This window comes from Adiantum capillus-veneris, unplaced genomic scaffold (assembly GCF_014529385.1).
Source record: "Adiantum capillus-veneris isolate H3 unplaced genomic scaffold, ASM1452938v2 Hic_scaffold_325, whole genome shotgun sequence".
Lineage (NCBI taxonomy): Eukaryota > Viridiplantae > Streptophyta > Polypodiopsida > Polypodiales > Pteridaceae > Adiantum > Adiantum capillus-veneris.
Window position 1 is genome coordinate 5,382,670 of NW_028221436.1, and position 25,930 is coordinate 5,408,599.

The 25,930-nt window shown below is 42.1% G+C and overlaps 1 protein-coding gene and 5 non-coding genes across 6 annotated transcripts; 4 read left to right on the forward strand and 2 right to left on the reverse strand.

Annotated features, from left to right (window-relative positions):
- Window positions 1-8,155: 8,155 nt before the first annotated feature.
- On the reverse strand, window positions 8,156-8,228 carry TRNAF-GAA (transfer RNA phenylalanine (anticodon GAA)). Its single transcript has one exon. It is a non-coding gene; the product is annotated as a tRNA-Phe (tRNA).
- A 2,751-nt stretch (window positions 8,229-10,979) lies between these two features.
- Window positions 10,980-11,066, reverse strand: TRNAS-GGA (transfer RNA serine (anticodon GGA)). Its single transcript has one exon. It is a non-coding gene; the product is annotated as a tRNA-Ser (tRNA).
- Window positions 11,067-18,684: 7,618 nt separating this feature from the next.
- TRNAM-CAU (transfer RNA methionine (anticodon CAU)) lies at window positions 18,685-18,758 on the forward strand. Its single transcript has one exon. It is a non-coding gene; the product is annotated as a tRNA-Met (tRNA).
- Window positions 18,759-19,838: 1,080 nt separating this feature from the next.
- On the forward strand, window positions 19,839-22,883 carry LOC147417147 (photosystem II CP43 reaction center protein-like). Its single transcript, XM_086507856.1, has 2 exons — window positions 19,839-21,206; window positions 21,256-22,883. The coding sequence occupies exons 1-2, from the start codon at window positions 20,162-20,164 to the stop codon at window positions 22,590-22,592; spliced, it is 2,382 nt and encodes a 793-aa protein (XP_086363982.1). The 5' UTR covers window positions 19,839-20,161; the 3' UTR covers window positions 22,593-22,883.
- A 925-nt stretch (window positions 22,884-23,808) lies between these two features.
- TRNAG-GCC (transfer RNA glycine (anticodon GCC)) lies at window positions 23,809-23,879 on the forward strand. The gene has a single exon. It is a non-coding gene; the product is annotated as a tRNA-Gly (tRNA).
- Window positions 23,880-24,190: 311 nt separating this feature from the next.
- TRNAC-GCA (transfer RNA cysteine (anticodon GCA)) lies at window positions 24,191-24,262 on the forward strand. Its single transcript has one exon. It is a non-coding gene; the product is annotated as a tRNA-Cys (tRNA).
- Window positions 24,263-25,930: the final 1,668 nt, after the last annotated feature.

Below are 25,930 nucleotides of genomic sequence, written 5' to 3' on the forward strand. Positions count from 1 at the left end.
GGTAGCCGTGCGCGTCATAGAAGCTGCTGGAAGATCGATCCGCTCTAGGTGGCAGAAGCTCTCTCCACAAGGTCAATAGTGAGAATGAGCTAAAAATGGGGTGAAAAATTCTTATAATGGAGGTCCCCGAACCATTTTTCATGAAATTTGACATGTGCTCTTATCTTTCTGCAAGATGCGTTTTAGGCTCAAAAAATCTTGATTTGGACTCCATTTGCTTTGTTTACCAGAAATTTGTCATTTCGGTCAAAACCTGGCCAGTACATGCTTTCCACTCTAGTCTTATAATTGCACCCCCACCGTACCATAGGTTGTCTTTTAGTCACTGGTCATCCCCATATTTTTTGTTTTTCATTACGACTGTTTTTCACCTGCTTTTTGTATTTTTGAAGTTTTTCTGTCGAAAATTAGCAAAATTAAAAGGAAAATAGCAAATCAAACCCAGAAAATCCCCAAAATTCATAATAGATCACAAACATCGCCGCAACACATTATATACACTCACATGCAATTTTTATGGCCGGATTTCTCCGTTTTACCAGTGTTTTGCCTGAAAAATGGCTATTTCTACTTATATACACACAGCTAAGGGCTTGATTTGGCGTTTGGCCCCATATACCTGTAGCTTCATGCTATATAAAGCATATATACTTGGGTTACTCCAAAAAATTTCGCAATCAAACGTCAACCCTTTAAAAAGTCGAAAATCATGCCCTTTTTTGCTGTTTCTGTTATTGGTTCCGCATTGAGAATGCCTCCCCCCCTCCTAGTCGGAGTCCTCCCGGACGACAAGGTCTCGCCTCGTAGTATGTGCCGTGCATAGGTTGAAAAAGTCGTGCTAATGCCTGGCCGATTAATGTGGCCCTATTTTATGCATACTCGGTCAATGCATGGAAAAATTAATGCTGTGCAAGAGAAGGGAATAAGCAAGATGCTTATTGGCATTCACCATCGAGGTTTCATGTTTTTTTTGCAAGTAGCAGCTGTAATTCTACTGCTCTTTGTTTAATGGTCTTTTTGGCCAGAGGCAACTGCTTTGCCGACACTGTTGATGGAGTCGGAGCTGTTTCTGAGGATGGAATTGTTGGCTGGGATGTGATAGCTATGGGCCGTATGGCCTTGGCTTTCCATTGGTAGTTTGGTGCTGCCAACTTTGCCACTGGTTTGTCTGTCATCGGCACCCGCTTATATCTGTTTGCCCAGTTGACCTGCAGATGTCTGCTTTCCATTGTTGCTTGTACCATAGGTATTTGCTTTGTCTTTTGCTTTGGTATCCAAATGTGAGTGATATTAGGGTTTTGGCTAAGCATTTTCTTTGGAATCCATATGTGCTTGGTTACCTTGGTTTTGGGTTGCACCATCTCCTTTGTTGGAATCCGGTTGTCACATTGTGTTTTTCCCGCCATGGCTTTTCTATCCTTCCGCAGCCATACTTGTTTACCTTGTTTTGGTAGCCTAGATTTTTGCATTGTAGCCGGTGATTTCGGCTGTCTGTGATGAGCATGGTTGGCCTTTACCTGGTTGTTTTTCTCAGGTTTCATGTTGATCTTTGGTGGTATGTGTTCTTTTGTTTTTGTTGCCAGTGATTGCATGGCTTGCATTTGATCCTGATGGTCCTTTTGAGCAAAAGCTATCACCTACTGTTCGTGTTCGTGCTGGATTTTGACCGCCTGTGCTTTCCAGTCTATTTGGACATTGTATGCTTTCTGCCAAGGTTGCCCTAGCATCATTGGTTGTTGTGTGCTCTTCCAAGTTCATCAGTCGAATGGCATTGATTCTCAATGGTGGTTTACATTGTTGTTGTTGTCGCAGAAGCCATCTTTTTGCAATGCGTTCTTGTGCTTCGGTTTGAGCTTCCTCCTGTACTCTCTCTTTTTCCTTCATTCTTTGCTTTCCTTGATGAATTTGTTGAGCATCTCCCGTGTGAGTGGTAGGTGATTTCTCCTTAGTCGACACCCACTAATCCAGTTTGGCATTTCTTCACCTGCTAATGTAGCAAGCTTGATAGCCCCACTTTGTGATAGATCATGAATCACAAATGTCCCATCCCTCGCTTTTTCTGTTTCTTGGCATGTTGCTTCAAGTATAAACAAGTACGTAATCACCTGTTTTAAACTCTTTGGTACGCACATGTTTGTCAAAATTCCTTTTGTCTTCTCTTTTTAGCATAGATCGAAGCGACAGCTCGTAAGCGGAGTTCATCTAGCTTTTCAAGATCATTAATTCGTGAAGAGAGTTCATGCCCTGTCCAATCCAAACTTGTTGCTACTCGTAGAGTTGGGATTAAAAACTCTATGGGTAGTATAGCATTTAGTCCAAACACCATGTCTTCTCTTTTTAGCATAGATCGAAGCGACAGCTCGTAAGCGGAGTTCATCTAGCTTTTCAAGATCATTAATTCGTGAAGAGAGTTCATGCCCTGTCCAATCCAAACTTGTTGCTACTCGTAGAGTTGGGATTAAAAACTCTATGGGTAGTATAGCATTTAGTCCAAACACCATGTTGTATGGTGTTGTTCCTATTGAGGTTTTGTAAGCTACCCTGTATGCCCATAGTGTTGAGTGTAGCTGCTGATCCCAATCGGTCCTTGAATGTGACACTATTTTAGTGAGAACCGTGCATAGTGTTTTATTTGTGGCCTCCGCTTGCCCATTGGCCAGTGGATGGTATGGTGCTGATTTTCTATGTATGACCATGAAATCCTCTAGTAGATATTCAATGACTTCATTGAGGAAGTGTGTTCCACGGTCATTGACAATTTCTATTAGGAACCCGTCACGTACAAAAACATTCTCATACAAAAATTGAGCCGTGGTGCGTGCATCAGCTTTTTGTGTTGCTTTGGCTTCGACCCTGGCTTCGACCCATTTTGTGAGATAATCCGTAGCCACAATGATATATTGGGTATGGGTGCGATATGCAGGGGGTGATATAGGTCCCACAAAATCAATGCCCCACTTTGCAAATGCCCTTGCCCCCATCATTGGCCTTAATGGCATCTCATCTCTTTTGATTGGTACCTTGGTGCGTTGACATGCATCACAACGTTTGACAAACTCCTCGGCATCCATGTGCAATGTAGGCCACCAAATTCCTGTTGTTAAGACAAGTTTTGCCGTCTTATCGCCTGAAAAATGACCTCCACTTACTCCGCTATGTGCATGTTCTAGAATCAGCAGGTATTTGCTTTCACTTGCACAGATTCTAAGTTGGTTGTCCTTTCCCCATTTATAGAGTTGATTTCCAATTAGCTGAAAGTCACGAGCTTCCAGCTCTATAGCTTTCTCCCGTGCTCTTGTAGTGTTCTCAGGGAACGTTCTAGTGGTTAGGAAGTCAATGATATATTGACTCCATGCAGGTGCTATGTTCACCCGAAACAAAGTTGCGTGATCCACTGGTCGTTTGGCACTACATACTGTACAATTGGTAACATAAGAATGTGTATCCGCATACATAGTTGGCCAATAAACCCCTAATTGTTTCAGTCTTTGGTGTGTTTTCACTGTCAAACAATGAAATGCACAACCCTGGACATGAGCCTCTTCCAGGTAGCACTCGAATTCTTCCGGATTTATACATAATCGTAGGATTAGGTCAGATTCAAGATGATACAGCCGTCCTGCTATCAACTGAAAGTTTTTTGTTTGTCGAATTGTTCGCTGTTTGGATCTACATCCTGTATTATCAAAATCACTTCCAAAGGAGAGAATGCTAACTATTTCCTGAGACCATTTGGATACCATTTCAATGTTGAAAAGATAAGCATCTGGTATGTCATCATCTACCCCTTGAGGAGCTTCCCGTTGTGTATTCTTGAAAGATGATCAGCTCGCAGATGAGTTTTTCCCTTTTTGACCACCACTGTGAAGTCAAATTCTAGCAATATAATAAACCAGCGTACGATCCTCCCTGTATTGCAAGGTTTATTTACTAGGTATAAAAGAGCTTGATGATCCGTGAAGAACACAAATTTGTTTGCAAGCAAATAATGCCGAAATTTCTTTACAGCATAAATCATTCCTAACTCTTCCCTCTCGGTGGTTGTGTAGTTCTTTTCTGCACTGTTTAACTATCGGCTCGCATAGTGAGGCGGTCCGGGGCGGGCAACAAGAAAGGCGGCCTCTAAACACCCCTCAAGGCTCCCGTGCTGCTCAATTGGGGCTGGGGCAACCACAAGCACAACAAAAAACAACAAACCCACAGCCAAACCCAAACAAGATAGGGGCACCACCTAGTATGGTATGCGAACTAGGACGCAAGAGAGATTTTTGGTAAAACGAAGAAGATGCACCACACAACACACACAAGCAACCTCACACCAAGACACACACAAAATGGATCAGAGAGAGCTAGAGAAAAGGTAAGAGAGAGAGAAAAGGATCTTGCATAATACCTTATTGTGACTTGCAAATGGAGATGGTTCGTTAGGTTGCTATCGTAGAACTTGTACAAAACTCACTCAATGCTTAGTGATTGCTAAACATTGCCAAAAACACACACACTGTCTTAGGGTGTGGGAGACCTCTCACCACAATACCCTCTTACAATGGACACAAAATTGGCAATGAAAAACACACTAAAACACTTCCTAAAATCAAGATCAACCGATAAAAACTCAAAATACACAAGTCACCTTGAATTCACCAAACCGTATTGCACAAATGGAAGGACGAAGATTTGAACATCGAATCACGCCTTTGATGCACCAAACCTCAATTTATTGATGAGGAAGGAGCATATATAATAGTGGTTTTGAGATTTGTGGAACTCACGCTCTCTTGCTTGCAATGTGTAGCTTGAAGGCTTCTCTCACACCAAGTGAAAGTGAAGCTCACAAGTGGTTGCTACACGTAAGTCTCTCCTCACGCATAGAGTGTTGGGGTGTTATGTGAGATGTTGGAGGTTGTTTTACAAGAAGGAGAGGGGCAGATAGACACATATTCCCATGCGTGAATTCATTATACCCGCGAGAAGTGGCTCGAAGCAAGTTCTAGTTCTAGAACTAGAAAAAAAAAAATACTGGTTATACACTTTATCGCTTACCGTCCATTAATTTACTTGACAAAGGTGAGTTGTTACAAGTAACATGATTGTTACCCAAGTGGTTTTGTCAAGGGCTATAGCTCAGCGGTAGAGCGCCTCGCTTACACGTGCGCCGACGTTTTTTTGTGAAGATTGGTCGAAACCCAACGACTCATGCAAAAACAAGACAATGCATGACCTATCTCTGCCTTACTTTTTTTTTTCCACAAAGGAACAGTAGCATGACAGACAAATCAATTGCAAATCGATTTCAGAAAGTTGATATGGTGGATAATTGGTTTCTCCAATGCTACAAATGGTTGGACAATGTGAGGACCACACGAAATCTCTTCCTCGTTTCACGAACTTTCGGGTGTAGGAGGTTTCGCGAAGCTAGCTTCTCCAAGCGACAGAGACTATTTAGGCTTGCGAGCTGGATTTCTGCCCAGCAGAGACAAACCTGTGTCAACACATAACTTATAATCTTATCAAAATACTTCGGGATTGCTTAATTCAGTTCTTATTCATCATGTAGTTCTTCCCAATTTTCTAATTTGAAGGAATATCTGTAAAAGAAAAGGATTATATCGAGCATCCGGAACCATCTCTCCTCACTTATCTGTGAAACGAAGGTTGGTATATCAGCGCTTGTTTGCCCTCCAATTAGGTTGGGGAACAGTTGGTTAAAGAGCCCGATGCCGCGAAAGTGGCATGTTGGGTTCAACAAGCAGTTTAAGAATTTGTTTTTCTATTCCGATCTGCATAACCGAGAATGTCTACGGTTCAAATCCGTATAGCCCTAATCTGTTTGGAAAGAGAAAAGCTGGGTATAAAGAATGATTGGTAGGTCAGGATCCGCTCAATCAGTTTAAGTTATATGCCTAATTAATTAAATTAATCAACTTCATACATTAAACCAATGTTACCCATAAAGGGTAATTTGGATCAATTCCTGCTTGTAGCAGGTAATTAATTCGATGTGCATGTCACGCAATCGACTCGGAGTACTTACTATACTAATAGTAAGTAGCCTTCATTTTTTTTTTTCAAAAAAAAAAAAAAAAAAAAGAAAATCGAAATAATGAAACTACATCTCCTGCTTATCTTCAATTTCAATGTGGTAATTACTAGCTCTAGTAGTGACCAACAGAAGCGGACTGTACACCTAACCCACTTCTCTGGAGAGGTTGTAGGTGGTAAACCTGCCTAGATGGATCAAAGAGCGGTAATTATCGGGAAGAAAGGAGTATGTGGATGTTTTTATCTCACCAATATGACTCTTTCCGGATTTTTCTATTAGTCTGTATATCTATTCCACTTTTGGCTTTTTCTATTACCAGGTTTGCCGCCCCCCCCCGGGAGGGGCCAGAAAAGTCAACAAGTTACGAGTCAGGTATTGAACCAAAGGGAGACACTTGGATTCGATTTCAGATACGTCATTACATGTTTGCCTTGGTATTTACGGTCTCCGATGTCGAAACCGTATTTCTTTATCCCTGGGCTACATCTTTCGAGGAATTGGGCTTATTTGCATTCGTCGAAGCAATTGTATTCATATTTATACTAATCGTCGGCTTGGTTTATGCTTGGCGAAAAGGAGCATCGGAATGGTGTTAACTTCCGACCATTTAGATAAAAAGAACATAAGGAAAATTGAATACAAAGGTGAAGACTCTTTCTCAAATTCGATGTCAAAGCTGCCTCTTCAGGGGGGTATGTCAGACTCAATTTTTATGGCTAGTATTAGTGATTTTTCTAACTGGTCCAGACTCTCAAGCTTATGGCCCCTTTTATATGGTACCAGTTGTTGCTTCATTGAATTTGCTTCCCTAATAGGTTCGCGATTTGATTTTGACCGGTATGGTCTGGTACCTAGATCTAGTCCTAGACAGGCGGATCTAATTGTCACCGCTGGTACCATAACAATGAAGATGGCCCCATCTCCGATAAGACTTTATGAACAAATGCCCGAACCAAAGTATGTAATTGCTATGGGAGCTTGCACTATTACGGGAGGGATGTTTAGTACGGATTCCTACAGTACCGTTCGCGGGGTAGATAAATTAATTCCTGTCGATATTCATTTGCCGGGTTGCCCGCCCAAACCCGAAGCTATCATGGATGCCGTAACGAAACTCCGCAAGAAAATTGCTCGAAACAGATTTGTGAACCGGGCGTCTCGCCCCATCCGAACGAAGTACTTTAGTATAAGCCACCAACTTAATCTCGTACCGGGCACCTGTGCCGGAAAATACAATTGGGATAGAGAAAATTGTGGTACGAAATTGGCGCCAGCCAATTTTTCGGAAATTGTCAAAAGTTTGCAAATGAACACGATGAATTAAAATCAGCAATTTAATGATTAATTCTACTCTTTTTGGAGGGATCAGCAGAACATAAAGAGGTGCTAACTAACATGAACACCGTTGATAAAGAGAAGTTTAATCTAAAAACGCGAGGTCGATTATCTGCCTGGTTAACCAAACACAATTTCTCACATCGACCTTTGGGTTACGACTACAGAGGTGTCGAGATTTTGGAAGTCAAGTCGGAAGAGTGGTTGTCTACAGCTGTTGCCCCATATGCTTACGGATTCAACTATCTACGGTCTCAATGTGCTTACGACGCAACGCCGGGGGGGTCTCTAGTTAGTGTGTATCACTTGACTCAGATGCAAGACCAGTCGGATCAACCCGAGGAAATATGTGCAAAAGTCTTTGTTTCAAGAACAAATCCTCAAATACCTTCGGTTTATTGGGTTTGGAAAAGTGCCGAATTCCAGGAACGTGAATCTTATGACATGTTAGGAATAATTTATCAAGGACATCCGTACCTTAGGCGTATACTAATGCCTGAAAGTTGGATTGGCTGGCCGCTCCGTAAGGATTACGTGGTACCCAATTTCTACGAGTTACAAGATGCCTACTAAATTGAATAGAAACGGAGAAACTCAGTATTAAAACTTTTTCTACCCAACCTATTACGCAATTTCAGGCAAAATTGGAGCTCAAATGATTCATCCAGTTATTCAAAAATATCTCAGTTTCTAACTAGCTTTTCCCAGGAGGATTTCGTTCCTATAATATAGGTTCAAACCAGTTTTCTCAACTTGGGAAAAAAATTCTCTCTTAGTTGCCAAGAACCAGATTTGAACTGGTGACACGAGGATTTTCAGTCCTCTGCTCTACCAACTGAGCTATCCCGGCCAACTTGTATAGGTTTCGTTTTCAAAACAGTTTAGATTAGGCAACTTTGCTTTCGGGTCTTTGCCCAACTCATCAAATTTGCAATTTTGTTTCTGCCGATTTGTTTAACGCTGTCTGTAAGACCCGAAGACTCGGGTTTGATCAAGCCATTCAGGGATTTGAACTGCCTGAATGGCTGATCTGCAAAATGCGTTGATGGGTAAAACAAGCGGGTTTAAATTGATTTCCCAAATTTTGATTGCAATTAGATCAATCGGATTTGATGCTAATGAAAATGAAAAAACCAATACGTTTCACTGCTGGGGATAGAGGGAATCGAACCCTCACGGCCAAAGCCAACGGATTTTCCTTCTACTGCAACTTGCGTCACTCCTATATTATAGGTAACTTTGTAGAATGGGGCTCTACCTTTATTCGCGAAAAAAAAAAATTAGATTTGTTGCCGGTTCATCCGTTGAGGGGGGAAGAGTAGTCGTAGAAATGTGATGAGATCTTAGGTAGGACGGGTGGGGGGGGAGATGTCAGAACTGGCGGCACCAATATGAGATAGTAGGTATACTTAGTGCTTTTGAGACTGAATATTGGCCCGATTCCGCGTATGACTGCTTTTTTTAAGCTCATTAAAATGAGCTTGCTTCCGAAGACTGAAATCCTTTTTCCCAACTCCACTTCAATCTTTCTATCTGCTTTACCTCATGCGGCCAACCACATCGAACATTTCAATATTTGAAAACTAGTTATTAATAGTTCGCCCGCTAGAATAACCCCCTTCGAGTCTCTGTACCTATCCCGCTTTTTTAGCGATCTGATCACTACTCCACAACGTGGAACGGGATTTGGCTCAGGATTGCCTGCTGAATAATCCCAGGTTTCCCTGAATCTGGGAGTTGCCACTTGATACGTTTCCATACCTAGGCTCAATCCGATTGAGTCCGCTGCGTCTACCATTTCGCCATATCCCCACCTTTAGGCCCCAAGGAACCGCGAAGGAAAATACCTAGATATTTCCTCATTATCGAAAGTTCAAAGTAATTTTGGTGCACTTTCCTTTTATTTGTCAACTTGCTTCCATTCTATCCAGGTGAAAAGTCATCAAGTGGGAAAGATTAGCACATATGTACAAATATGCGCATGTCTAATCTAAACATTCTACTTTTTTCGCTTCTGTTCTACAGCGCTCTTTCCCAACCTTGCCTCCCGTTCGCTAAGAATGGGAATACGCACGAGAAACTCTGTCTATCAATTGGCAACAATTGACTTATCCTCCACTTTTTTTTTCTCTTCAGCACTAAAGTAAGTATATATGGACACAGTACTCGAAGCAATACACCTGTCACATTACTATATGCAAGTTTCCTTTACAGAATCTTTATGTAAATGTATATGCCATAACGTATTCATCTCATTCAGTACAAATTTTTGTATGCACCAGTAATGAATCTCCGTCTACTCCACCCATCTTTCTATTCAAATACTTTTAACAAGTCGAAGTGGATATTTATCAATTTTTTTAACTATATGTTATGATTTCTACAGATACTATTTTCAATTAACTTCTACCAAATTTGGTGGTGGATATGAATAATATTTCCGTGCCGACCCCATAGTTTTTTTTTTGCCACTTGGAAAACATTCATTTTATTTTATAGAAAAGGAGTTTTTACGTCTCGGTATCGAGGACCTCGTCTAAAATTGATGCGTCGTCTAAAAAATTTGCCAGGACTTACGGGTACGGGTAAGAGTAATACGTCTAACTTGGGGGAATTTCGACTTGCTGTTGACCAATCAACGTCGAGAAAGATTTCTCAATTCTGCGTGCGTTTGGAAGCCAAACAGAGATTACGTCTTAACTATGGATTGACAGAACGCCAATTACTAAGATATGTTCGCATTGCTAGAAGAACTAGGGGTTCGACAGGTCAAGTTCCGTTGCAACTGCTTGAGATGCGTCTGGATAATATTATTTTTCAGTTAGGCATGGCTTCCACAATTCCCGCTGCCCGACAGCTGGTTTGTCACAGACATATTTTGGTAAACCATCGCGTTGTGGATATACCAAGCTATCGATGTAAACCTAGGGATATTATCAGTATTCGGAACCGACCAACTTCTGCCAATGCTCCGAAGAGTGAGTCTCTCAGTGGGAACGAAGTACCAGATCACCTAACTCTGTCTATTTCGAAAACGGGTGAACCAACGGGATTAGTCAACCATCTGGTCAACCGGGAATCCGTCAATTTGGATATCAATGAATTGTTAGTTGTTGAGTATTACTCTCGAAAAGCTTAGTAGAAGAAGCTTTTATTCGATTCAATCAAATACTTTGTAGATATTTGTCCTGAAAATACTTAGTTGGAAAACTCCGAATGATGCAAGTTGGGGGGCGGATTAGCAGAAAGTCATGAAAAGCTATTCCGTCTACCTCTTAATCCTCTAAGTCTTGAAATTTAAAAACCTTCTCTTCTAGTTTCGAGGGTGACGGAATATTTTCCGATTAAAAAAAAAGTTGATTTGGCCCACGACGTTGTTTCCCAGTTATAGTTATGCGCTATTTCGGTCCATTTGATACCGAAGTGAAGAGATAGAGTAGCCCCCATCTATCGTTTTTGTTGAAGTATTCTTTCAACTCCTTTTTATCCGTATCCGGAAACAGATTAAAACTCTTATTCCGACTTCATCTTTTCCAAGATAATTGTTCAACTACATTTCAAGGAATAGACAAAAGTATCCCGAGAAAGTAATAATAGAAATAGGAAAGGGAGGGATTCGAACCCTCGGTAGCTAGAAATCTACATAGCATTTCCGGTGCCACACCTTAAACCACTCGGCCACCTTTCCCCGAGCTGCGATATTTCACCAGTGAAACCTCTGATTTTATTTTATGACTTTAGGCGATGAAGTGGCAAGTAATTTGCGGGTATCCGTTTCACTAAGTACCCCTCGAAATAGGGGTGAAACGTGACGGAAGTTTCCGACACCAATTAAAATCTCATTCCACTTATCACTCGACTACTTCTCTCTTCCAAGTTATTCTCCAAATAGATTTCTTACCTTTCTTCCGTAATTTCAACTGACGGATTAGTAATAGGTGAAGTAATAAAAAAGAAAACAAGGAGTAATTTTGATTATGCCTAGGTCGCAGAGAAATGATAATTTTATTGATAAAACTTTCACAATTCTAGCGGATATTCTCATACGAATTCTACCTACTACTAAGAGGGAGAGGGAAGCTTCTATATACTACAGGGATGGTGCGATTCGAGAAGGGAGGTAATTTAGCACTATTCCCACTTAATTGGAGAAAACTCTCAATTTGAAAAGCCCACATTTGAGAAAGGTGTTTTTCGAATGCCGAACAAATCCTTCGGTTGCGTATCCACGATTGATGCAGCCCCGCAAGCTACGGCTCCCGTCTCCCGCGGATCGAGGTATCGAGCAAGCAGGAGGTTAAACCTGTTAATTGGTGATACGTGGAAATCTTAGGAGTAAGCGTGGAGGGGGTATACACCACTAGAGAAATCGGCAATACAAACTCTTCGTCAACCTCTTAATTCAAAAGATGTTATGCGTTTTCGACAACTCCGGAGTCGCGATAACGACTAATTGCGATTGGGGTAACAAGCAACCATCCCGTTTGTATTTTGGATATCCCTTAGATCATCGGAGATTGCCGGGGTGAATAATCCTCTGAGAAACAAAGCGTTGGGAACGAAGAAATTGCCAGGGAGTTTAGCTACCACTAATTCATTGACGGCAACGCAATCGATCCAATAAAAAAAGAAAACTCCTTGTAAGAAGGATGGTTAGATACCGATTTTGTCATACACTAACCCCCGCCTGGTTAGAAATCTTATCAAGAGCAGGAGTAATGAAACTTCTCAAATTGCTTCCTCGTAAATTAAATTGGGCAGGAGGAGCCGTATGATACAGAAGTTTCACGTGCGGTTTTGAATCGGGGCTTTTCTGCGTAAGCAACCGTAACGGATGTCGGCCCAATCAGAGGGAGAATATGCAGAAGCTTCGGGAAGTTACTACAAAGCCATGCGTTTGGAGATTGATTCTTACGACCGAAGTTACATACCCCACAATATAGGTCCTATTCATACCAGTAATGGTAACCATGCAAAAGCTTTGGAATACTACTTTCAAGCGTCGGAGCGTAATTCCTTTTTGCCACAAGCTTTTAATAATATGGCTGTGATCTGCCACCACGTGCGACTATCTACACCTCGGGACTCCTCGGTTCATGATCAATCAACCGATAAAAAAAAAGGCTTCCCCCAAGCATCTTTCTAGACGGGAGTTGCCACGAGCTGCGGGATTTAGCCCCCTTCCAAACAATCCGAGTTCGGAGGAGGTAACCGGCCTAACCTTCCTATGGATAATTTAACTAAATAAGGGGATGCAGCGTCGTAAGGATTTCTCATTGAAAATCTGGATCGATACAATGAAGCTGGCTCATCAAAGATTTATGCAACTCGTTTCTGTAGAAGAGGCAGTTGAAAAAGCACTAAGTGGCGAGACACGGCGTAGTACCAAATCCCAAAGGAAAAAATTTCTCTCATTTTGAAAGATCCATGTTGAGATAGGGTAGTTAGTGACGGGAGAGATTTTTATTCTCTTCCCAATAGCTGTGAGTACGGAAAAGGTTTTATTTGGAACGAATAGAATTGAAAACCTGGCTATTTTTAGTTTTCCCACACCTCACCTCGGGAGTAGGATTCATCCCTCACCCAAAGGGTGGGAGTGCAGTCATATGAGCCGTATGGGGTGGGAAACCCCCAAGTTCGGTTCTGAAGGAGGAGATTACTGGGAAAGGAATCATCCATTCTTGTCGAGGGGAACAGGCCATTTATCAAGGAGATTTAGAAATTTCGGAAGCTTGGTTTGATCAGGCTGCTGAGTATTGGCGACGGGCAATAGCACTTTCCCCCGACAATTATGCCGAAGCACAGAATTGGCTGAAAATTACGGGACGCTTCTCCCCGTCTCATCGGTGGGAGAGTTGGAACAACAGTACGAGAGTAGCGTGACTTCCTAAATAGGGAAGTCAAAGTAAGTAAAACTTTTTGTTTCTCAGACGTCGACCCCCCCCCCCCCCCGGGGGGGGGGGGCAATTAGTATTACTTATCAAGTCCATCAGGCGCCGCTAAGCCGTGTAATAATACCACCGAAAGCCTATCCCACATGATCTCTTCACTATAGACGTTCAACTTTCAAATTTGGAGGGAAGTAACAGATTCTTGCATGTTAATGAAACCCCCAATTCTCAGAAATTTTATATCTCCTGTTGGTAGGTTGTTGCTATCCCCTGCTCGAAGAGAGGAGAGTCCCAATGACTATTCGTTCGCCAGAACCAGAAGTCAAAATTATGGTAGAGAAGGATCCTGTAAAAACTTCTTTCGAGAAGTGGGCTCAGCCTGGACATTTCGCAAGAAATTTAGCTAAGGGTCCCAGTACCACTACATGGATTTGGAACCTACACGCCGATGCCCATGATTTTGATAGTCATACCAATGACTTGGAGGATATATCCCGTAAGATATTTAGTGCGCATTTTGGCCAACTAGCTATTATTTTCATTCGGTTGAGCGGGATGTATTTTCATGGAGCCCGTTTTTCCAACTATGAGTCATGGCTGAATGATCCCACACACGTAAAACCCAGTGCCCAAGTTGTTTGGCCAATAGTGGGTCAAGAAATACTTAATGGAGATGTGGGCGGGGGTTTCAGGGCGTGCAAATAACGTCCGGATTCTTCCAACTATGGCGAGCTTCCGGAATAACTAGCGAGTTACAGCTCTATTGCACAGCCGTGGGTGCTTTAGTTTTTGCTGGATTAATGTTTTTTGCTGGTTGGTTTCACTATCACAAGGCTGCTCCAAAATTAGCTTGGTTTCAAAATGTCGAATCCATGTTGAATCATCACTTGGCCGGTCTATTGGGATTGGGATCGCTAGGATGGGCGGGACATCAAATACACGTATCGCTCCCTATCAATCAGCTCCTAGACGCAGGTGTTGACCCCGAAGAAATACCCCTTCCTCACGAACTCATCCTTAATCGTGATCTTCTAGCTCAGACGTATCCAAGTTTTGCAAAAGGATTAATTCCGTTTTTCACTTTGAACTGGTCGGAATACTCGGATTTTCTAACTTTTCGCGGCGGATTGAACCCGATAACAGGGGGTCTGTGGTTGACTGATACCGCACATCACCATTTGGCCATTGCGGTTCTCTTTTTGGTAGCTGGTCATATGTACAGGACAAATTGGGGTATCGGGCATAGTACGAAGGAAATACTAGAAGCTCATAAAGGACCTTTCACGGGTGAGGGACACAAGGGTATTTACGAGATTTTGACAAGTTCATGGCACGCTCAATTAGCTATTAATCTTGCCACTTTGGGATCCTTAACAATTATTGTCTCTCACCACATGTATGCTATGCCGCCTTATCCCTACTTAGCTACCGACTACGCAACACAACTTTCTTTGTTTACACATCACATGTGGATAGGGGGTTTCTTAATAGTGGGAGCAGCTGCACATGCAGCTATTTTCGTGGTAAGGGATTATGATCCAACTACTCAATACAACAACCTGTTGGATCGTGTCATTCGTCATCGTGATACAATAATTTCACATCTTAACTGGGTCTGCATCTTCCTTGGTTTTCATAGCTTCGGTTTGTATATTCACAACGATACTATGAGTGCCTTGGGGCGTCCTCAAGATATGTTTTCGGATACCGCTATTCAACTGCAACCAATCTTTGCCCAGTGGATCCAGAATACTCACGCCTTGGCTCCTGGATCGACTGCACCTAACGCAACAGCAGGCACCAGCTTGGCCTGGGGTGGGAGCGACTTAGTAGCAGTGGCCGGCAAGGTGGCCTTAGCTCCAATTCCATTAGGCACCGCAGATTTTTTGGTGCACCACATCCACGCATTCACAATTCATGTTACTGTACTAATATTATTGAAAGGCGTCTTATTTGCACGCAGCTCTCGACTAATACCCGACAAAGCAAATCTTGGTTTTCGCTTTCCTTGCGACGGCCCCGGAAGGGGGGGCACCTGCCAGGTATCTGCTTGGGATCACGTATTCTTGGGGCTATTTTGGATGTACAACTCTATTTCAGTGGTTATATTTCATTTCAGCTGGAAGATGCAATCGGATGTATGGGGAAGTGTAAGTGAACAGGGAGCAGTGAGCCACATCACTGGAGGAAACTTTGCACAAAGTTCAACGACAATCAATGGATGGCTGCGAGATTTTTTGTGGGCACAGGCTTCTCAAGTCATTCAGTCATATGGTTCTTCATTATCTGCATATGGGCTTCTATTCTTAGGGGCTCATTTTGTCTGGGCCTTTAGCTTAATGTTTCTATTCAGTGGTCGCGGCTATTGGCAAGAACTTATTGAATCTATAGTTTGGGCTCATAACAAATTGAAAGTTGCTCCTGTTACCCAACCCAGAGCTCTGAGTATTATACAGGGACGTGCAGTGGGAGTAACTCATTACCTTCTGGGTGGAATCGCCACAACTTGGGCATTCTTCCTGGCGAGAATCGTTGCAGTGGGATAATGGCTAGGAGGATTTGAGAAACATTATGGTATCAAGATTTCCAAAGTTCAGCCAGGGTCTATCCCAGGACCCAACTACTCGTCGTATCTGGTTTGGCATAGCCACTGCGCATGATTTTGAAAGTCATGACGATACTACCGAAGAACGTCTCTATCAAAAAATATTTGCATCTCACTTTGGTCAGTTAGCTATTATTTTTCTATGGACCTCTGGGAATTTGTTCCACGTAGCTTGGCAGGGCAACTTTGAAACATGGGTACAGGACCCATTACATGTCAGGCCGATTGCCCATGCCATTTGGGATCCTCATTTTGGTCAACCGGCGGTCGAAGCCTATACCCGGGGGGGGTCCGCGGGCCCGGTCAATATTGCCTATTCCGGCGTATATCAGTGGTGGTACACTATTGGTTTACGCAATAACGAAGATCTCTACACCGGAGCCATTTTTCTGCTAGCTGTTGCTGCTTTGTTCCTACTAGCTAGCTGGTTACACCTCCAACCCAAATGGAAACCAAGCATCTCCTGGTTCAAAAATGCTGAATCTCGTCTTAATCATCACCTATCAGGATTATTTGGAGTGAGTTCCCTAGCTTGGACAGGCCACTTGATTCATGTAGCTATTCCCGAAGCAAGGGGCGGGCATGTCAGATGGAACGATTTATTGACTACTGCCCCGCATCCCCAGGGGTTGGGACCTTTTTTTTCGGGTCAATGGAGCGTTTACTCGCAAAATCCTGACTCTAACACCCATTTGTTCAATAGCAACCAAGGAGCAGGAACAGCTATTCCAACTTTTCTGGGGGGATTCCATCCACAAACTCAAAGTTTGTGGCTAACTGATATGGCTCATCACCACCTAGCAATAGCCGTCGTGTTTATAATTGCCGGCCATATGTACAGAACTAACTTTGGTATTGGACACAGCATGAAAGAAATTTTGGATGCTCACATTCCCCGGGAGGTAAGCTGGGACGTGGACACCGGGGACTTTATGATACGGTGAATAATTCTCTCCACTTCCAATTAGGACTTGCTTTAGCTGCTTTGGGAGTCATCACCTCCCTTGTTGCACAACATATGTATTCCTTACCCGCCTATGCTTTTCTAGCGCAGGATTATACGACCCAAGCAGCACTATATACTCACCACCAATACATTGCCGGGTTTATCATGGCAGGAGCTTTTGCACATGGAGCCATCTTCTTTCTTAGAGATTATGATCCCGAGCAGAATAGAGATAATGTGTTGGCAAGAATGTTAGAGCACAAAGAAGCAATTATATCTCACCTAAGTTGGGCTAGTTTATTTCTGGGTTTTCATACGTTAGGTCTTTATGTTCATAACGATGTAATGCTAGCCTTCGGGACTCCGGAAAAACAGATTCTTATTGAACCCGTATTTGCTCAGTGGATTCAATCTGCTCATGGTAAAGTTTCATACGGTTTTGACGTGCTTCTATCTTCAGTAGATAGTCCGGCAAGTAATGCTGGTCGGGGCTTGTGGTTACCTGGCTGGTTAGACGCTGTTAACAGTAGCAATAATTCGTTATTTTTAACGATTGGTCCCGGGGATTTTCTCGTTCACCACGCCATTGCTTTAGGTTTACACACCACTACACTAATTTTGGTGAAAGGTGCTTTAGATGCACGCGGGTCCAAGTTGATGCCGGATAAGAAAGAATTTGGTTATAGTTTTCCTTGCGATGGCCCCGGCCGAGGGGGAACTTGCGACATTTCTGCCTGGGATGCTTTCTACTTAGCTGTCTTTTGGATGCTGAACACAATTGGATGGGTTACCTTCTATTGGCACTGGAAACACATCACTTTATGGCAGGGCAATGCTGCTCAATTCAACGAATCTTCTACGTATCTAATGGGATGGCTAAGAGATTATTTATGGCTAAATTCCTCGCAGCTTATTAATGGCTATAACCCCTTTGGTATGAACAGCTTATCTGTGTGGGCATGGATGTTTTTGTTTGGGCATCTCGTGTGGGCTACCGGGTTTATGTTTTTGATTTCGTGGCGCGGTTACTGGCAAGAACTCATCGAAACTTTAGCTTGGGCTCATGAAAGAACGCCTCTTGCAAATATGATACGGTGGAAAGATAAACCGGTTGCCCTTTCTATCGTTCAAGCGCGACTGGTTGGATTAGCGCACTTCTCCGTGGGTTATATATTTACCTACGCAGCTTTCTTGATAGCATCTACATCAGGTAAATTTGGCTAGTCTTCATCTTTGTTCAACTACAAAATTGCTTGTTCCCGCGTCAGATTTACCCTCACTATCCTTTCTACTCGGCACACCGACTGCCTACTTGTTTCGTAGTAATAATACAACTCTGCTCACCTACCTACCAATTATGGCAAAAAAAAGTCTTATTGAAAAGGAGAATAGTAAGAAAAAATTGGTGAAAAAATATAATCTTCTTCGCCAATTTTTGAGACGAGAGATTAAGAATAGTTTGCGGATCCAGGATAAACTAATTATTTCCGAAAAATTGCAATCTCTACCACGCAACAGTGCACGCGTTCGTCTCCGTAACCGGTGCTCCCTAACCGGACGACCCAGATCCAATTATCGAGATTTTGGTTTTTCCAGACACGTACCCCGCGAGATGGCACACACCTGTGTCTTGCCTGGAGTGTTGAAATCGAGTTGGTAGAAAAACTACTTACCCCCCCGCCTTATCTACCGCTTGTTTAGAGAATTGAAATCTTATCTATTTATCGATAGATAAATAGATAAGATAGGATGGATAGATAAAATACTGCAATTTACTCATCTTCATCATTTTTGTTTATGCATTATTTATGTCCAATGTAATTCTTTAAGAGATGTATAATACTTACGTTAGAGGCATTAACTACGCGGGGTGGAGCAGCTTGGTAGCTCGCGAGGCTCATAACCTCGAGGTCACGGGTTCAAATCCCGTCTCCGCAAAGTCAATTGTCAATTCTTTTTCCAATTTACCGGAAGTTCCTACCGGGGATTAAAGAGAATCAGTTTTTCCTTTCCGTTCTACTGACTTCCCCATGGATGCAGCTTAATTAGTTCAATCGAGGAAATAAAAATTGGGATTCTACCCCATTTTTATCGCCAGTCTATATTTATTCACAGTACATAGGCCCCTTTAACTCAGCGGTAGAGTAACGCCATGGTAAGGCGTAAGCCGTCGGTTCAAATCCGACAAAGGGCTAAAATAGTCATGTAAGATGCTAATAGAGAGAGTAGTTATCCAAAATTTAGATATCCAGTACCATTGGCTAGGAAAAAAAGATACTGGAGTCAACACGAACCCTGTTCGTGGGGGGGGGGGGATCTTAATGTAACTAAGTCATCATGCAAAAAGAATATTGTATTGTCTCCCGCGGTATCGGTAAATCAGTTGGATATACTTTTTTGTACCAGAGACATTTTGGTTATTCTTACCTCGGGAATTAAATGCAAATCTGACGAAAAGACAAACAATAAATAGATTTATCTATTTATTGTTTTATAGATATATATCTTTACATCTGCAGTTGCGAAAGAAGATACAAAAGAAGAATTGTAATTTGGGAAATAGTTTTTCCCTATTCACTGTATTACAAAACAAATTTCAATTACTGAAAAGATTCTTACAAGTCTCTGGTACTCTCCCCTTTTCCACATCTTTCAAACAATTGGAAACCGTTTACACTGCTAGGAGTCTAGATGGAGACATAATTATCCTGTTCGATGCATAAATTTCCGACACACCCTCTGGTTGCTACCTATTTTTGTTAGTCGAGACAAAATATTTTTTTAAGGTTTCCTAGGCATTGGTAGAATAAGTCCCTAAATATCCTCGAAGTAGAGATAGATGCAATAAAAAGCATAAGTTCCGCGTATTCCTATGCATAACATGTGTAAACTCCTTATACTATACTACAAAATTTCGTATTTACCTACCCCGGATTCTCGGAAACAACTCGACTTTCCGTTGGATCAGGTTCGTTGTTGTGTTAAAATGGTTAGCGAAGTCCTGGAAGAAAAGGGGGCTTACCTACTAAATATCTGACGTGGCAGAAGGGATCTCCCAGAGACAAGAAGGGATGATATATTGGAACGACAAGCAGGGAGGAGAAAGAATTGGGCAAAAATGATGAATAGAATAAATTGAAAGAAAAGTGAAAAAAAAATGGAAAAGGGCAAGAAGGCCTTGTGAAAATATTACGATTTTTGATCTCGCACGACAAATTCTGATAAAATGACTTATCAACAATCTGGTAATCTCATATTCAAGAGAACTATACCAACTCCTGGAATATAGAAATAGGAATGAGGGACCTAAAAGTGGTTTGGGTAGCTTAGTGGGAACAGATATGACAATTGCCATTGGAAAATCTTCCAAAGAACCGAAAGACTTATTCGACAGTATGGATGACTGGCTCAGGAGAGATCGTTTTGTATTTGTGGGTTGGTCCGGCTTACTACTATTTCCCACCGCTTACTTCGCCCTGGGGGGCTGGTTCACGGGTACGACCTTTGTGACTTCGTGGTATACTCACGGATTAGCAAGTTCTTACTTGGAGGGATGCAATTTCTTGACTGCCGCGGTATCTACCCCTGCTAATAGTTTGGCCCACTCTTTGCTTCTTTTGTGGGGTCCTGAAGCACAGGGGGACTTCACTCGTTGGTGCCAATTGGGGGGTTTATGGACTTTTGTCGCCCTTCATGGTTCTTTCGCCTTAATAGGTTTTATGTTACGCCAATTTGAACTGGCTAGGTCCGTACAATTACGCCCCTACAACGCAGTAGCTTTCTCTGGTCCGATTGCGGTTTTTGTCTCCGTATTTTTGATTTACCCTTTAGGACAATCCGGTTGGTTCTTCGCACCTAGTTTCGGTGTAGCGGCTATCTTCCGATTCATTTTGTTTTTTCAAGGTTTTCATAATTGGACTCTGAATCCATTTCATATGATGGGGGTTGCAGGAGTTCTGGGCGCTGCTCTCCTATGTGCCATTCATGGTGCTACAGTTGAAAATACTCTCTTTGAAGACGGCGACGGTGCAAACACATTTCGGGCGTTCAATCCAACTCAGTCTGAAGAGACTTATTCGATGGTAACTGCAAATCGCTTCTGGTCCCAAATATTTGGTGTCGCTTTTTCCAACAAACGCTGGTTACATTTTTTCATGTTATTTGTGCCAGTGACGGGTTTATGGATGAGTGCTATCGGAGTAGTTGGTCTCGCCTTAAATTTGCGCGCGTATGACTTTGTCTCCCAAGAAATTCGTGCAGCAGAAGATCCCGAGTTCGAGACTTTCTACACAAAGAATATCTTACTAAACGAAGGGATCCGTGCCTGGATGGCAGCTCAGGATCAGCCTCACGAAAATCTTGTATTCCCCGAGGAGGTTTTACCCCGTGGAAACGCTCTTTAATGGAACTCTCTCGCTGGGTGGTCGCGATCAGGAAACCACGGGTTTTGCTTGGTGGGCGGGGAACGCCCGGTTGATTAATTTGTCTGGTAAATTGCTTGGTGCCCACGTAGCTCATGCTGGTCTGATTGTATTTTGGGCTGGAGCTATGAATTTATTTGAAGTAGCTCACTTCGTATCAGAGAAGCCTATGTATGAGCAGGGATTAATTCTACTTCCCCACTTGGCAACCCTGGGTTGGGGGGTAGGTCCTGGCGGGGAAGTGGCCGATACCTTCCCTTACTTTGTTTCCGGAGTGCTACATTTGATTTCTTCCGCAGTTTTGGGTTTTGGAGGCATATATCATGCTTTGATTGGTCCCGAAACTCTGGAAGAATCTTTTCCTTTCTTTGGTTACACTTGGAAGGATAAAAATAAGATGACTACAATTCTCGGTATTCATCTAATATTACTAGGTTTCGGCGCTTTCCTACTGGTTTTCAAAGCACTCTATTTCGGAGGGTTGTATGATACATGGGCACCCGGTGGCGGAGATGTAAGAGAAATTACGAATCTTACTCTAAACCCCAATATTATCTTTGGTTACCTACTAAAGTCTCCGTTTGGCGGAGAGGGATGGATTGCGAGTGTAGATAATCTAGAAGATATTATCGGGGGACATGTGTGGCTCGGATCCATCTGTATTTTCGGCGGGATTTGGCACATATTAACAAAACCGTTTGCCTGGGCTCGTCGAGCTTTTGTGTGGTCCGGGGAGGCTTATTTATCCTACAGCTTGGGAGCTCTAGCCATATTTGGCTTCACTGCCTGCTGTTTCGTCTGGTTCAACAACACAGCATATCCTAGTGAATTTTATGGTCCCACCGGTCCAGAAGCTTCTCAAGCTCAAGCTTTTACCTTCCTCGTTAGAGACCAACGTCTCGGCGCCAACATAGGTTCTGCCCAGGGACCTACTGGGTTAGGAAAATACCTAATGCGTTCCCCCACCGGAGAAATTATTTTTGGGGGCGAAACAATGCGCTTCTGGGATCTTCGTGCTCCTTGGTTAGAACCTCTAAGAGGTCCAAATGGTTTAGATCTTGGTAAGTTGAAAAGGGATATACAGCCATGGCAGGAGCGACGATCTGCGGAATATATGACTCATGCACCCTTAGGCTCCTTAAACTCTGTAGGCGGGGTAGCTACCGAGATTAATGCTGTAAACTATGTATCTCCCCGAAGTTGGTTAGCAACTTCTCACTTTGTTTTGGGATTCTTTTTCTTTGTGGGCCATCTATGGCACGCAGGTAGGGCTCGTGCAGCCGCAGCCGGCTTTGAAAAAGGAATTGACCGCGATACCGAACCCGTTCTTTCTATGACACCCCTTAATTAAAATCCGAAGAATTTGTTTAGATGATGAAAGGGTGATGGCAGAAAAGTAAAATAGGTAAATAATTTCCCACGCGCTAACAAGTGAGGACTTAATAAATTTGCCTCCTCTTCTTTTAATTCATCACATTTATTTAAGATCTATCTATCCAACTGGATAGGTAGATTCCAACTCATCATCTAGTCATATGTTATACACACACAAATAATGGTTTTTTGCAACGTATTGGAGGAGAACCTCTTCGGATCGGAGTAGATCTCAGCTATCACTCTTGCCTCCTTTATGGCTGATCCAAATGTTAGGAGAGAGGGATTCGAACCCTCGATGGCATCGAGGTGCCATGCCAGTTTTCAAGACTGGAGCCTTAAACCGCTCGACCATCTCTCCCAAATAGGCGAATTCTTCCTTTGAGATTCGGAGGATAAAAAGTGTAACCCAAGTCTACCAGATGATTGGGGAAGACAATCGAGTTGCGAATGAACCGCAAAAGTTTTTGATTCTAAGATCTATTTGTATAGAGAGAGATTTTTTTTCTACCCTTGCTACGATACAACAGATACGGGGTGAAAATATCGCTACATGAGATAAACATCTTCAATAGCGGGCGGGGTTGAGCTAACTTTTCTAGTTGAGAGGTGTCGTAGGGATTTGATAAATTAGTCTTAGAAATAGACGTTTGTTCCCTACAAATGAAAACTTCGCAGCAGCTCCGTCGGATGCGGATTAAGTGGTACAGAAAATCAATTCCTCATGCGAAAGGAATCGGAATTATGACTACTGCTTTTCAATTTGCTTTATTTGCATTAATTGCTACCTCATTTTTACTAGTTGTTGGTGTGCCTGTGGCGTTTGCGTCTCCCGGAGGATGGTCTGACAACAAAAATATTGTTTTTTCAGGGGCCTCATTATGGATTGGATTAGTTTTTTTGGTAGGTATACCCAATTCCTTCATCTCCTAAAAGTCTGTTTTGGTTCTTCCCCTCGTAACTTACCGTTACGGGTGGGGAATTCAAATGTGAGACGAGATAAATAGATTTTCCACCGCCAGAAAGAAGGATTTGCAATTTGCAATACATAACTCAGTTTAAGTTGATTTCGTAAGAAAAGAAATGAAGTTATGTAGGTAAATTTAATCTTTTCTTATATTAAAAGAAGTGTGTATTAAGGATCTCATTGGCAAAAGATGCAATTTGGTGCGTAAAATAAAATGATGGATTGCGCGGATATAGTTGAGTGGTAAAATTTCTCCTTGCCAAGGAGGTGACGCGGGTTCGATTCCCGCTATCCGCCTACTTTGGGGACAATAAAGAGGTTTGACCCCAAATGAAGAAACATACAAAACTCTTACCTATAGAATAGAAATTTCAAGTTTTTGCAATTCACAATTTCGTTCGAAATTTCGGGGCGAATAACTAGGTTGCAGGTTGTCATTTTCGAAGTGGATGCATATGAAACTAGAAATTTTCATCGGGAGCATAGGGGAAACTACTTGTCAGTTTCTAATCTCAGCACTATACTCACTGGTGAGACATTTCGTCTGACCGGCTGAACGTCCTCGATGGTCTTTTCAAGTCGGCATTAGAATAGAATCTTTGAAACGGGGCGATATAGTCAAGCGGTAAGACGTAGGACTGCAAATCCTCAATTCCCCAGTTCGAATCTGGGTATCGCCTGGAAGAAGAAATGGAAAATAACAATTTGGAAGATTAAATTCATCTAATTTTACTCACCCATCTAGGTAGGGTTTTCCGGGGATTGCTTGGTGCGCCGAAATCGGATACAGGTTGAGTTGCTCTATAGCTTGTTATAGCCTAACACATTCCACGTATCTCGACAAATCACGCATCGACAATCCCGAATAAGTATACTACTACTTAGTCAGTAGCAAGTAGGAATTGACAAATCCTACAAAATTATAAAAACGTCTAAACATTACTAAACTTTCTACTTTGTACTCACTTTAATCCTGCAAAAAGTATCTATTCTATTTACGTAAATTACGCTTCCAAAATTTAATACAAACTGAGCTCGAGGCTAGTTAGATTAAAATATAAAACTACTAAAATTAGGTAAAATTTGGGGAGTGAAAAGATAGGAATTATAATTACGGATTCAGTCACTATAGCTTGGGCTGCCTTGACGGCAATTTCTACGTTTTCCCTCTCGCTTGTAGTTCGGGGAAGAAGTGGGTTGTGACTTGTGTCGAGTAGCTAATTGATCCTTCGTTAAACGGATCCTTTATCTAGTTAATTTAGGATTAATTTAGGAATTAAATTACACTGCATAGATTTTTTTTTTTTTTTTTTTGCCTATAAGATTTCTTCTCGTATCAAAATCTGGAAATTGAACAAAAAAAGTAAATAGATATATCTATATTATTTGATTCCGGGGAGAAGAAATTCTATGAGGGGTTTTAACAAACCCAAGATCATTATTTTAACCCTTTACTTCATAAATTGGTATAATGGGGTAATCGGTATTTTACTCCACTGGTGGTTCAAGTTGTAGATATTTCTCTGGGTTTATGACTGCACCCGAGGCAAAAAATTAGTTTTTTTTTTCTTGTATTTTCAGTTGATATGCAGCTAAGCTTATAGTTACGAATGTTTCGCTTGATACCGTTTTAGTGACTATCTCTTTCTTTTAGAATAGAAATGTAAGTAGAACAGATTGAGTTTTCAACCCATGGCTGCTCAGTGAGTGGATCTCATTTCCGGGGGATTTGGTAGAATTGCTAGAATTTGATAGATCGATAACTCTATCAATTTCTAGCAATTCAATCTGGAATTACGGGCAAACAACATAGGCAGAAAAATTCTAAAGAAGCGGGGAGGGGGGAGCAATCATTACGATTAGCAGGAGTAAACTTAACCAGGAAACATCGTTGGGCAGTAACAATTTGGTGATGTGGTAGTATAGTAGCAGCCATATAGGTCCGCGATTTACCCCGGAATACCAAATCTTGTTTCACCGCATTTGCTTTGTGAAAACAAAAAAAAAATTAATATTTTTTCATCTCCCCCCCCCAGCTACCCCCATAAATTACTATACTATTAACTTTACTAACTTACCAAGAAATCTACTAAGTTACCAATCAGAGTAATTGATAACTACCCATTATTTTGGGCGGCCGTCTGAATGTAAAGAATGAGTAGAAAAGCTGTCGGAATTAGAATGAAAAGTGCAGTGGCTACAAACGCAAGAATGTTTACTTCCGTATTAGTAGTTCAAATCATTAATTGGGAAATAAATTGAGCGGTCCTATCGAGAGGAACTCTCGGATTCCGTTATGAACCTTCGATTTTTAGTTAGTCGGGTTGACCGAATCAAATATATTATTT